This window comes from Lolium rigidum, chromosome 3 (assembly GCF_022539505.1).
Source record: "Lolium rigidum isolate FL_2022 chromosome 3, APGP_CSIRO_Lrig_0.1, whole genome shotgun sequence".
Taxonomy (NCBI): Eukaryota; Viridiplantae; Streptophyta; class Magnoliopsida; order Poales; family Poaceae; genus Lolium; species Lolium rigidum.
Window position 1 is genome coordinate 40,575,018 of NC_061510.1, and position 12,692 is coordinate 40,587,709.

General features: G+C 43.5%; 1 protein-coding gene and 1 long non-coding RNA gene across 16 annotated transcripts; both read right to left on the bottom strand.

Annotated features, from left to right (window-relative positions):
* Positions 1-482: 482 nt before the first annotated feature.
* On the bottom strand, positions 483-8,555 carry LOC124701486. Of its 15 annotated transcripts, XR_007002077.1 has the most exons (10): positions 7,967-8,555; positions 7,792-7,883; positions 7,580-7,690; positions 6,960-7,015; positions 5,684-5,775; positions 5,450-5,496; positions 2,785-5,190; positions 1,905-2,065; positions 1,241-1,672; positions 483-1,120 (listed from the first exon to the last, which is right to left on the bottom strand). It is a non-coding gene; the product is annotated as an uncharacterized LOC124701486 (long non-coding RNA). The 15 variants fall into 15 exon arrangements; XR_007002071.1 differs by having other exon boundaries at positions 5,684-7,015; XR_007002074.1 differs by having other exon boundaries at positions 6,960-7,690.
* A 328-nt stretch (positions 8,556-8,883) lies between these two features.
* LOC124695766 lies at positions 8,884-9,798 on the bottom strand. Its single transcript, XM_047228583.1, has one exon. The coding sequence runs from the start codon at positions 9,497-9,499 to the stop codon at positions 9,038-9,040; it is 462 nt and encodes a 153-aa protein (XP_047084539.1). The 5' UTR covers positions 9,500-9,798; the 3' UTR covers positions 8,884-9,037.
* Positions 9,799-12,692: the final 2,894 nt, after the last annotated feature.

A 12,692-nucleotide genomic window follows, 5' to 3' on the forward strand; every position in this document is an offset into this window, starting at 1 on the left:
ATTTCTAGAACTGCATGTACCAAAATGGTTATTTAAAATTCATGTGTTAGTAAGTTCCAGCAGCTGCGCATTGGAGAAAAAAATGTATAGATGATTATATAAATATGATGAGCTGTAGGTAGCTGAAAGTATTGCATGATTAAATTAGCAAATGCAAAAGTGTTGCGTGACTAACTACCTCCATACCTCTATTCACCAGTAGTTTAAAACAATTACAGCAATATTCCAAGATTCAAGTGTTTCCACTCTGATTTGTCCAACCAAAACATATCTAGAGGCAAGAAAACAAATTTACAACAGATAACATATGGTTTGATGCGTCAGTACCTAAACCTAAATCCCTGAAGACCAAATTTACAACACATAACATACAGGTGCTGCAAAAGATCTTCACATGCAAAAAAAAATTCTGGAGTTTTGGTGCTTGAGTTCTCTCAAAAGAAACTATTGCTCTTTCTTTTCTTCTCTCTTTTCTAGTATCATGAAAGTACAATATGTGCCTAAGTAGTGAGATTCTCCATGTCAATTATATACAGAGAATATATACCATTCAAAAAAGAAGAAGTTGTTCCTTTTATGCTCCAGATTACAACTATCATTAGTATTCCGAAGCATGTACCATAAAAGGGAAAGTGAGCTATCTTCAGTTAGTTCAGAATCTTGTCCAGTTGTGATTTTGATGGTGATCTCAGTAGCTTAGTAGTAACATGTACCAGATGCCAAGTGAGTCGATGGCAATCTGTGCAATGTAGTGCTAAACTGCTACTCCTACTGTATCATCCTTAGGCCAGTGGATCTGTTTAATTTTCAGAGGTAGACAGGTTCACCTCAAATGCTTCACCTGTCTACCATGAAACGAACACCTTGAATTATCTGCCTCCACTAAAAGAGCTGTAGTTGAACTAAGAATATACAACCTCATATGCTTCAACCAGTGGTTAAATCCAGAAAATTCCCACCCGCTTGGGGACTTTATCTTGCTCAGAACTCAGAAAGATAGATGTCCTTTTCCATTGGTAGGCCACGTAAAGAGACAGCTTCCACAAGCTCAGGGCATACACTAAATGGTCTTCAGCTATGAACTTAATCAGTGAATACTCCTTATCTTGAAGATGTTTGCCTTCCAAGCAAAAATAAACTCATCATGCGAGCATATATTTTTCTCATAAAATATCTAGCACAGATTACTGGAAAAAGGTGGTGCTGCATTATATGATTACAGAACAAAAAAATATGGGACCTGGATTGCTTGTTGAGCTCCTTAACGTAACCATAAGATCACTTCACCTCACCTCTTAATCTGAAAAGGGCGAATAATGTTCGGTAGGTGGCTCCGATGCTGGAGATGAGAATAAATCACAAGAGGAGGCCCGAGCAATGATCAACATGGATATCACTTCTCGCCATGCTAGGCCTATCTAATGGTGATTCACTGGTGCAGAATAATGCAATCTTCAGTACCAGAGTGATTTCTTCCGCAACCCTCTTTGAGTTCAGATAGAGGCTGTTGTAGAAAACTTCCGAATTTGGTGGCATGCTATTCATTGTCTGCCTCACAAAAATTGACAAGATGTCCTTTCTCAAGAACCTGAATTGCACATTAGTTCCAACAAAACACCCACGAAACTGTAGATATCGCACTTTTCAGTCACCTTCATGGCGAAAGCATTCTCTGCATCACAAGCACATAATTAGAATCCATAAACTACGTAAGAAACCGATCTTTGGCACTATAATTCTTCATAGAGCAACTCAAATAACTATTGTGTATACTACAGATGATCTGGGAGATATATCAATAGTGAGAAGTATGAAAGAACGGGAAAATAAGAAAACAGTCGGATATATTTGATGATGATGGTTAAAGAAGAAACGTAATGGGGTTATGCACTTAGAGAACATACATTCTTCAAGGGTATGTATACTATAAGTAATCATCCATAGAATATTCCACTGGTATAATTAACAGGGCACTTGAACCTTCAAAGGGCAGTATAAAGGTGTTGAAATCAACAGTAACATAAATCTTGTTGTCCTCACACATCTTGCATAAAATATTCAGCCTCTGAAAATCCAAGGGTAGTCAGCATGATATGAAGTGTCAGTTTTGGTGGCATCCTGAGAACAATTTGAGCATTTTGTAACGTAGAAGATTAGGAGAAGAATTATTAGTGCCAGATGGAAATCAGTCAAGGTAAGCACATGTAGATATACAATGAACAAAATAGTCTTATAGCATGTCGTATCACGGTGGAACTTGAAGATAACAACGTCCTTGACAGAGAAAAACGAGGCCTCTCTATTTAGACCAGGTTTTACTGGCCTCTGTTTCATACCATTTTGTGGTTTGTACTATCTATCTCTCTGCTCTAGTTGAAATCTGAAGTAACAGAAGATAAAAAGACATGATTATTATCAAGATCGTGACCAAATGGTTATCAAAGAGCTTAAAATTAGCCATCCCAACATCGTTGAGGCTTTGTCTTGCTTTAAAAAACTCAATTCCCAGCTAGATGTATGCATAGAAATCACTTTGTTAAAGGAATATTGGACCAGTACACATGAGCATTTTTAATGCCATAGACACAAGGGTAGTCTGAAATACACACATAGATAACTGTATGCATATCGATCCAGAAACTAAAGGTAAACACTTCAAGCATTACACATTGTACACCAAAAATATCTTCTTTTGAGAGAACGAATATCATACATCTATAGACCGCAATCATAGACGTTAAGCCATAGGCTGCATTATGAATGTTACCTTGCACAATACTGTACCTGACATAGGCAGAGGTTGACCTTTAGGCTCTAGACTGATGAACCTCAGAAGCTAATGGCTTATTCCTGCGAATTTGGAGCCACAACAAAACTAATTAGTATGAGTCACACAAAAGTTTTTCTTCGGGATAAAGGATTGTATTAATCAAATAAATGTAGCATTAAAATCCTGAAGGATAAGGTGTAAAATTTCTTCCAGACCCGACCCTAACCACCCTGCAGTTCTATCATGCAATCTTCCGGACCCAAACCTAACCACGCTGCAGTTAAATGTGCAGAGAACCAGCATGTACTACAACATCAAGAATCACTTCATGAGAGTTACTTTCAGAAAAGCAAGCATGATTATCAACAGAGATAAATCTACTTTCGAATCTATGTGGCAAGAGAGACATAAATTGTAACGAAAGCCTTACTAACCATGTAAATGTTTTAGCAAAATGGAGTCTAATTATGAATTTTCGGATTTGTTGAGGTGTGCTATGTAACTCTGAAACAATTCACATTATCAATTGAAGGCTGAGAAATATACTAAACCAATACATTTTGTGAGTTATCGTTATATATATATGTGTAGATGCATCAACATTTATATTTAATTCTTTCAGAAAAGATAGTGTTTCGTAGAAGCAAGCATGTGTATGGTTTACCTTGGAGAGGACACACCAACCAAGACTGGGGGATAGCAATTGAGTATCATTGGGACTCAAACTAATGTGCTTATGATGATTCTCTGCGTTTAGATAGGCCTGCCTCCCCACAAAGGTGGTGTATGCCTTTTCCAAGTAAAGCAGAGCACCAAAGCTTGCAGAGTCTACGCTTTGCTACTTGTTAGTTCCATAAAAATCATGGACTGGATCTACTAAATGCTAATAGTTGAACAATATTGTAATAGAAAAGTGAATATGATAAATAATCAGCAAACTTGAGACTAAGAAAATAAGCGCGGATACTCAATAGTGCCACTACTTTGTGGATAACGAAATTAACTGCAACTATAACAACATACTGGATGTCCAATGTGTACATCACACATCTCATACATAAAGACACATAGGGCTCAAAAACATAACAGAGCTTTCAAACATAAAAGCAATTTAAGCTTTCAAATAACAAATAATGGTTTATCATGAACACTTTGATTGGATTATTGGGTTATCTCTTCTTTTTTTAAGGAAAAAAGCGTAGTGGATACTCTATTGGATCATTAAGACTATATGTTCCAGTACTACTGTATAACGTGAGGGAGGGCACATCATACTGCCTTTGCCAGAGCCATGCTGAAGGAAAGATTCTAATGAATACCTTATGTTATACTTTGAGATCTTAGCAACAATGGCAATTATGCGCCACATATGAAGATAACCAAACCCTAAGTAGCCGTAGTACTATATTGTCTATACCTAAGTGAAATAGGCCTTAAGCCTGGAGCACAATTAACACATTATACCACCAAAACAAAAATTAGAAGTCAGTTGAATGTTCAGAAAGACGAGAGAATACTGAAACTGGGAAGCTTTTTGCATAGATTGTAGTAAAAATCTTGAGATCATAAATTGGTTGCCGTCGAATACAGAAACTAAACATGACAGAGCATAGGCAGCCATTGAGATGTTGTGAACCATACTTGTTGTCACTCAGCATATGCAGTAGAGCAAGGAAACCACTCACTCAATAGCAACTTCATCTTAAATAAGAACGCTTATAGGTTACAGAGCAAATCATCACCACGAATAGCCCTAGAGAATAATCCTTTCTTCAAAATTGCATAAACTTCACAAGCTTTTAGCCTCTTTTTCTTCTATGATGCATGCATGAACTTTCAGTAAGTTTTACTCGGAAGCACCATTGGCTAGTGTTGCCTCGTGGCAGGGTTTTGCTAATCAGACCAACTTTAAATAAGATGTAGAAGAAAGCCATGCATTAACTTACAAACACATGGAAAATGAAATTTTATTGCCATTGGAAAGAAACATGCAAGTTATTTTTCCTCGGGGGATTGAACTCGATCATATAACCAAGATCATTGGTTTATCCCCAAAGATAAGAGAAAAGATTTCCCTGCGCAACTATCATTTCATCCTAGACAAAATAAAGCACCATTAATCAAAACATATGCACACTTTTCTACAGAAAGCAGCGATCATAGGCTAAATGGCACAAGGTAAATAAACTCTTTGGCACCCATATGTTGAGCACAGTGTGCGGATGTACAATATGGGAGATCAGGGACACTGTCTCATATTCATATTCCTCCCGTAGCCTAGTTTCTAATTACTATATTTTTTCAGACACGAGCAACGCAAATTAGTTACCTTGTTACTGTAGGACATAGTTGCAATTCCCTCCTCTTTAAAAGTCTGCAGAAGAATTCTGACAAACAACTACACTGACAGAAACACGGGCCTGCAATTAGCAGAGTAACAATAATTTGGAATCCAGACCAGAAAAAATTAGCATCAAACCGAAAGAAGGAACCTGCACTACAACATAATCTATTCTGTTAATAGTTTATGTGCATTTATCTCCTCCTATACCTAAGTACATATCTGTGTTTCTACCATGTAGATGGGTTATAAAGGCACTATCAAGAGTACTAAAATAATCAGCCTTAGTTAAACAGAGAACGGTCCAATTTAGGATGAGATGCACTTCAATAGCTCACCTGTCCAGCGACGGCTTCGAGATCGTATCTGAAGAGCCAATGTTGGTCTGCACATACAAACAGATGTGATTGTAGTCAAGCTGATCAAGCTAAGACACGTATCAACATTGGACAAACCAGTAGCTTTGACAACTATGAAAGAGATGTAGGACATACCGAGTTTACTACTACTTCGTATAACAGAACAACCTCCTTGAAAAAATCTGATTCTATCAATTTACACATGGCACTCACCTTGGTCCTTTTGAGGCGGAGCAGCTCGACGCCCTGCAGCTCGCAGATGGACGCTGCTAGGTCCCCGGCATCGAGATCCTACAGCTTGACTCCTAAACATAAATGTCATCTAAAGATCTGTCATGCATAATCCATGAAAAGATAACGGTATAGAAAAATATACCATGAATAGATATGCACAAATCAACACTATATCATTTAAGCATGTCATCTAGGCCTGTTTCAAATTAGCAGAAATTAGGCATGAGATAATAACAACCAGATGTACTTCTATCACACCATTTCCATTGGTAGAGGTGGATGAAATGTGAATTCCAATAAACATCAACACCTATGGCGATTGCATAACTTGGTATTTTCTGCAGACCACATCGAAGGGGTATAGATTGTTGGCATTCATGTTATATGACCGGTTTCATCATTTACAGAGATACCTAGAGACTAACATGATTTTGCACATTCACTTTACAGGAAAATAAGGGCATAAGATAACTTTCACGATGGCAGACACATCACCCAACCAGGGCAAAAAAATAATGATGTGGATATGTCATGCATAGGTCTAGCAAGGCTCACGCGGGTATGGAAGCGCTGAACTATCAAATTCTTATATAATTTTCTTAAATAAAATAATCTTATTTATGATTCCATCCCTCACATAATCAGCTTGGAAATCTTTGTCTAAATCAACCTACAAAGTTCTCACATAATCAGCTTGGAAATCTTTGTCTAAATCAACCTACAAAGTTTGGTACCTAACATATTATGGGAGGGATAAAGATACTAAGCATGGGAAGCGTATAGAACTGTACATAAGCAAATAACATAGATAATTATCTAGGCAACAGAATAGCACAAGGACATTCAAGATTAGAGCAGAATCCGTAGTGCCATGGGATCGCTGAATTAGAGCGAGTGGTATGGGAAAGAAACCACTAACATTGTGATGAAGGGTTAAGCTTAGTCAAAGTGACTGCAGAACTAAGCATGCAATGGGATGAGTGCCAGGTAATAAGCTCGTTTGATGAAAAATAAGATCTAAGATAGCATGAACTATCTCTACAAAAGAGGCAGTGAAGCAATAAGCTTGCTTGATGAATAATTGTTATTAAGATCCTCAAATAAGCTAACTGAGAAGTCAAGGCTCCTTTTCATCAGCCTAAATTAAAACAGAATCCTCTGTTAAGACAGTATCTCCACCTTGTCAGACCATGCTAAAAGCAAAACTAATTTGGTGGAGGGGAATGAAAGGACTGAAATAAAAAGTAGTACTCACTTGGTACTGCAGTGTCATTAGGATGCATAATACCCACTCAGCTCCGAGCAGCAAATCTTTAATCAGAAAGTTAGAAGAAAATTGTGGTACTGTCAATGTTCAGTGAGAACAGTCTACCAAGAATTAGAAGACACCAAGCAGAAAGAAGAGATGTGAGCGCTGTTCCTCTCACGATTTTAGTCAGCCATATAACCAGAAATCAAAAGAATATTGTGTAGTTTTTAATACGAAGGAAAATACCCTCCAACCTGTAGATGTGTGGGTGTCTGACAAAAAAAAACAACACTCGACAACAAATCTTTTGCGGATTGTAATCTCACCGCGAAATGAAATTGCATAACAACTTCCAGCTATAAGATGCAACATACATGAATACACAGGTAAATGAATTTTTTGAAACCCATATCCCCTCTCATCTTTATTTTGACCGCACATCTGTTTGTTATCTACATAGATAAATTCACAGATACACTCTGGAGTAAAAAAAAACTTTGGGAGAAAACACAATCATGCAAGATGGCTCGCTCTAACACTCTAGGCCTTCATACTGTCACACCAATCTGACGTCTCTCATAGGAAATGAAATAAACTGAGAACTAAGAGGGGGAATGAAGCCGTACCTGTCGTCGATCCACTCCAGCAATACAAACTGGTTAATGAGAAGAGGAGATGCCTACCATTTTCTATCATCAATATAAGATGTTTGCACACACTAAAAGTAGGACATGCACCTGCCGGTTGCACACATAAGCATCAAAATGTAATTCGAAAAAGAATTTCGTGCAGGGAATTAATATGACACAGATCTGTAAATTAGTAACATAGGATTTACCTCCAACACCAAAGAGAGCTCTGGTCATCTTCCAATACATCATCCTCTGTCCCCTCACCTAGCCCTTCCAACAACCAAATTTCTAGCACGACCTAGGCCAAGAATCAAGATACAGTCATGTTATTGGCATGCAGAGAGAGAGAGAGGGAGAGGGAGGGAGGGAGAGAAAACGAACCTGTACATCACTTGGTACTTTAGTAGTGCGGGGACGAACCACGCTGTGGCCAGGGGAGGAGGAAGCGCCGATGGGGGAGAAGGCGCCGCAGAGGAGGTTGATTATGGCATGCTTGAGGTCGTGGTTAGGGGCACAGGAAGAGGCCACCGCCGGCGGCCGGGGAGAGAGGCGCTGCAGCGGTAACGACAGATGGTGAGAAGAGGAGATGCCAGGGGCGGCCAGCCCACAGCCGCAACCCTAGTCGCTAAGCTCGTGGTCGGGGGAGAGGAAGCCGACCGCGCTCGTGCTCGGGGAGGAGCACCACACCGCAGTGACCGCATAGAGGAGAAGGGGGAGGGGGCGGAATGGTCACGGCGGCGCGAGAGTAGGGAGAAGGAGATCAACGCCATCCCTGCCGCGCGCGCTCAGGACCGAAGGTGCCTCCCGTGGCTCAGATCTGGCTGCATCTAGGGTCAAACCCCCACCTGCCTCTCCCAGCCCCTCGTGCGAGAACCACGCCTCTATGGCCATGAGGACTTCCGCCGTGACCATTCCGCCCTGTATCCGCCGGCGAAGAGGAGATCGCCACGCACCGCCGAGCTCGTCCTTCTCCACAGTCGCGTAGAAGAAAATGAGATGCGAAATGTCGATTTTGCCCCTGGCGGGCATGCAGAACCACCAGCGCAGCCACCGCGCATGTATGTCCACTTCAGGAACCCACACACGTACGCTCACTTAGGCACGCTCGCCGACCTTTGGGCCCCGCGAAAAGCAGGCCCCGTTGCTCAGTGGGGGTAGCTAGCGCGCGGGTAAGTCAACAAGGGAAAAAAGGGGTGTCTAGGACGGACGGCGCGGACCACGTGAACAGGCCACGTCATTCAATCCGACGGCCAGGATTCAAGTGGCCTGGATGGAGGCCCTGAAGTGCAAGAATGTTCTAAAGAGATGGAACAGTTCCTCCTTAAACCAGGCAAGGGACAGAACAGAAAGCACCGATATTTTTTTACAACAACAAAAAAACGAAGATGGAGAGAACATGATATAGAAGATGAGCAATTAGAAGCGCTCATACACACTATCGTCTGACTGGTTCTACTGTACAGCCACAAGACTTGGGCTAATCTCCCCTCCTCCATTGCAGCACCTCCAAGCCCCGTCACTCCCGTCGCCTCCGCTTGCCTTCGGCACCGTCACGACGAGCTGCCCGTCGACGTACCCGGCCACCGTCAGTGCCGGGCAGCTCGCCTCAGGCAGCCTGGATCTCCACCGGTCAAGCTCCATGCCGCCGCAGCCGTCATCGCCATCCTCGCGGCCTCCGGTCCCAGCCTGCACCACCACCACCTTCACGACACCGGGATGGATTCTCACGGCGCGCGCCCTCACCTCGCCGGTGCTGCCGCAGGATGCGACGAAGTGGAACGCGCCAGGGCCTTCGAACGCCGCGACGTCAGCGTCCGCCGGGAGCGGCAGCTCGAGCACCTTGCTGTACACGTGCGGCAGCCGGCGGAGGTCCTTCTTGGCGCCACCGGGCGTCGTCGACGGGTGGATCCTCATGTACGTACACGTCGCGTACGGGCAGCTCGCAGAAAGATCGATCCAGAAACCCCGACAACGGCAAGTCCTAAAGCCTTCGCTCGATCTCACTTTTGTCTCTCCCTCGACCTGTTCCTTTCTTTGCGCGTATCCTTTGCTTGCCGCCGGACGATGCGATTTATAGGGGTGGTGAGGACGGGATGCTAAAGGCTATGGATCGAGATGTCACAGGGTTCTTGAGTGACGTGTGGGGAAGATAAGCCCGGGGAGGAGCGAGGTGGCCGGTGGCGAGAGGAGTCAGAGAGATGGAGATCGGAGACGGCGATAGGATGAAGAAGACCAGTAGTGTGGACTGTGGTGTGCCGTGTCTTGCCCAGTTGCCCCTTTGTACATGACCATTCTGGTGTGCTGCGCGCCGGACGACGGGGCACGTGGCACGTCACGGTGTGGTGTGGGCTCCGGTTGCCTCTCGAAGATAAGGGCGGCATTGGCTTTTCTCCATCAATCAAACGGCCAAACGTGGGGCTGCTCCAACGGTTTCAGGGGGTTTTATTCGGTCACGGCAACCATTGGTTTCGCCTTCTTTGATTCTTCGAATTTTATATGCCCTTTTTGAAATGCCGAAACTGCATATGATCTTTTTTTTTTCTTTCTATGAAGGTCTTTGAACCAGAGAAATGAGCCCTTATGTACGATTCAACAAACTATGTTATCTTTCTTAATAGCATCTCCACCGGCACGCCCCATAGCGGCCTCGATAGCGTTTTGCGGGCCGGCAGTAAAAATAGGCTCACACCGACGCATCCAAAATAGCGTTGGTGCTTTTTTGAGACTAATAGAAGCGTCGGCAACCCCGTGCCGGCCCCTTGGTGAAGGGCGCGAATCGGACGCGCCGGCACCTCGCGAGGCGGAAAATTCGCAGGCGTGGAAGCCGCCTGTCAGTGACGCCAGGGCGCCGCGCGGGAGATTTTACCGCCACAACGCCGCGCGGGAAACTCTCCCACCACGCGCCGCGCGGGAGATTTCCCGCCTCGCCGCCGGTCTATATTATCCCTCCTCCCCCCGCCGGTGCAAAAATCTAAACCGTAAAAAGAGATGCTCTTAGGGAACCAAACCAACTATGTTGTCTTAGTCTTAGTTGTATTTACATTTTATAATTTATGGTTTCGTAAAATAAGAAATGTGTAGGATAGGAAAAATGTATATAATGATTGGAATGGCAAATCTAGTTGAATCTTACAGAAGAGAAATTATCTATGATGGTGGCGAATAAACTTTCATGAGATCTAACTCAATGATTGGAATGGCAAGTCGCTGGAAGGTGTACATGCCTTTACTCCGCACATTGCCGCTGCAGTTGAGGTTGGGGAAGGATCTAAAGCTTCAGCAAAGGCTAAGAAGGGAGTATGATGTTGTAAGTGTTTTGACCATTCTCATGCGTTCAAGGACTGCAAGGCCAAACACTACTGCTATATTTGTGATAAGGTTGCTCATCCGATGTTGTGTTGCCCTGTGCTTAAGGCGTCCCGTCCTTCTGCTTATGTCACTGGGGTTGGGATGTTGGCAGATTCTATGGTTAATGATGCTCTTACACCGAGTCAGACTCATGTGGCTCTTGTAGTGGTGGTTGGAGATGGTGTGCCACCTGATGTGATTGCCAAACAGGTGGCGAGGCGATGCACTGCTCGTCCTGGTTGGAAGTGGGAGGCTATGATGAGCTCAAGTTTCTGATTAGTGTTCCTTCCTTTGAGGACCTAGACAGGGTTGATGGCATTCAGGTTGCTATCCTTGGCTTCACTTCCACTATGCCTATTTCCGCATGGCAGTCCTTGGAGGTACCGCATAAGTTTGAGTTGCACGAGGTTTGGTTACATATCGAGGGAGTTCCTCATATGCTGAGGAATTTCTTAGGACTCTGGGCAGTGGGATCACTACTGGGGAAGACAGTTGATGTTGATCTTCTTAGCCTCAGGCGCAAAGCAGTGGTTCGCATTAAGGTGGCCATGATCGATGCTAAGGTGCTGGAGAAGATCTCTGACTCTGGAAAAATTATCAAGTCTGATGTAGTGGTCAAGCTCAAGGCCTTCGAGTTTCCTTTTTGTAGAGAGCCCGATGACTATGTGTCGGAGCCCCGATTTTGTTCCTTTGGTTTTGGTTAAGAAAGATGATGCTGATAATGAAGACGACGGAAATGACGTCGGGGATGATGATGATATGGACACCTCGGAGACTCGCGCAGGACCCTTTGTGTGGTGACCCGGCATACCACTGCATGGTGTAGTATGCAAGTCTGATATAACACCAATGAAACACCGTTCCACCAGTATTATATCGCTCAGAGTGGTACAACAGAAACATATGCGGGTCCAAGGCATGTCTATAGAATTACAACATTGACTCGTTACATAAGATCATCACAGCCTCCTACTTTACAATGAGGTAAATCTGCAAATAAACTCCAGAAGAACGACTCGTAGTCTACTCCTATCACGAACTCTATTTGTAGAGTATTTGACTAGCTATAGAGGCTATGAATAGATTCTAGCTAAGTAGGAGCTAGGTTTAGGAAGCTAGTTCCATTCTATGGCTAAACTAGGTTTTCTCCTTGTTGGATGTGGTATCTGACTCATCTGACATGGTCTTGTCTCTTGAATTAGTTGTTGACTCCTCGGCCTTCGAGTTGCACTGTAGCTCCTCCTTTGATGCCTCCATATCTAAGCAGGGGATTTAAGAGTGGGATGAGTACGAGCGTACTCAACAAGTTCATTATAGGAAAGAGGTGTTTAATGCACTAGCTACGGCATTAGACCAGAAAGTCTAATACCAATGCAGGTTTTCATAACCATTTCTTCAAAAGGTTGCTTTTATTCAGAAGAACTATGTCCGTCAGCCTTCACCGGTTTACTAGAACTTCATGGAGCTCCTTTCCGGCCGCGTTCGCAGTTCCATCTCCCGGAACAGGGAGTGACAGGTCACGGTTCTTTACACTCTGCAGAGGTGTGTTGCTTTACCCATAAGAGATCTTAACCTTGGTGCCAACCGGGCATATGTTCCCGTCCACACTTCCTTTGGTGTGAGGCCCGGTATAAGGTCTAGCCAATCATGTTCCTCCGCTACCTCGCACACCCACCCTTTGTTGCATACCCCGACCCTGGGTCCTCGTCGGTCCTCTTATACCAATTAAGGATGGACCCCGACCACGACAACAGTTTGG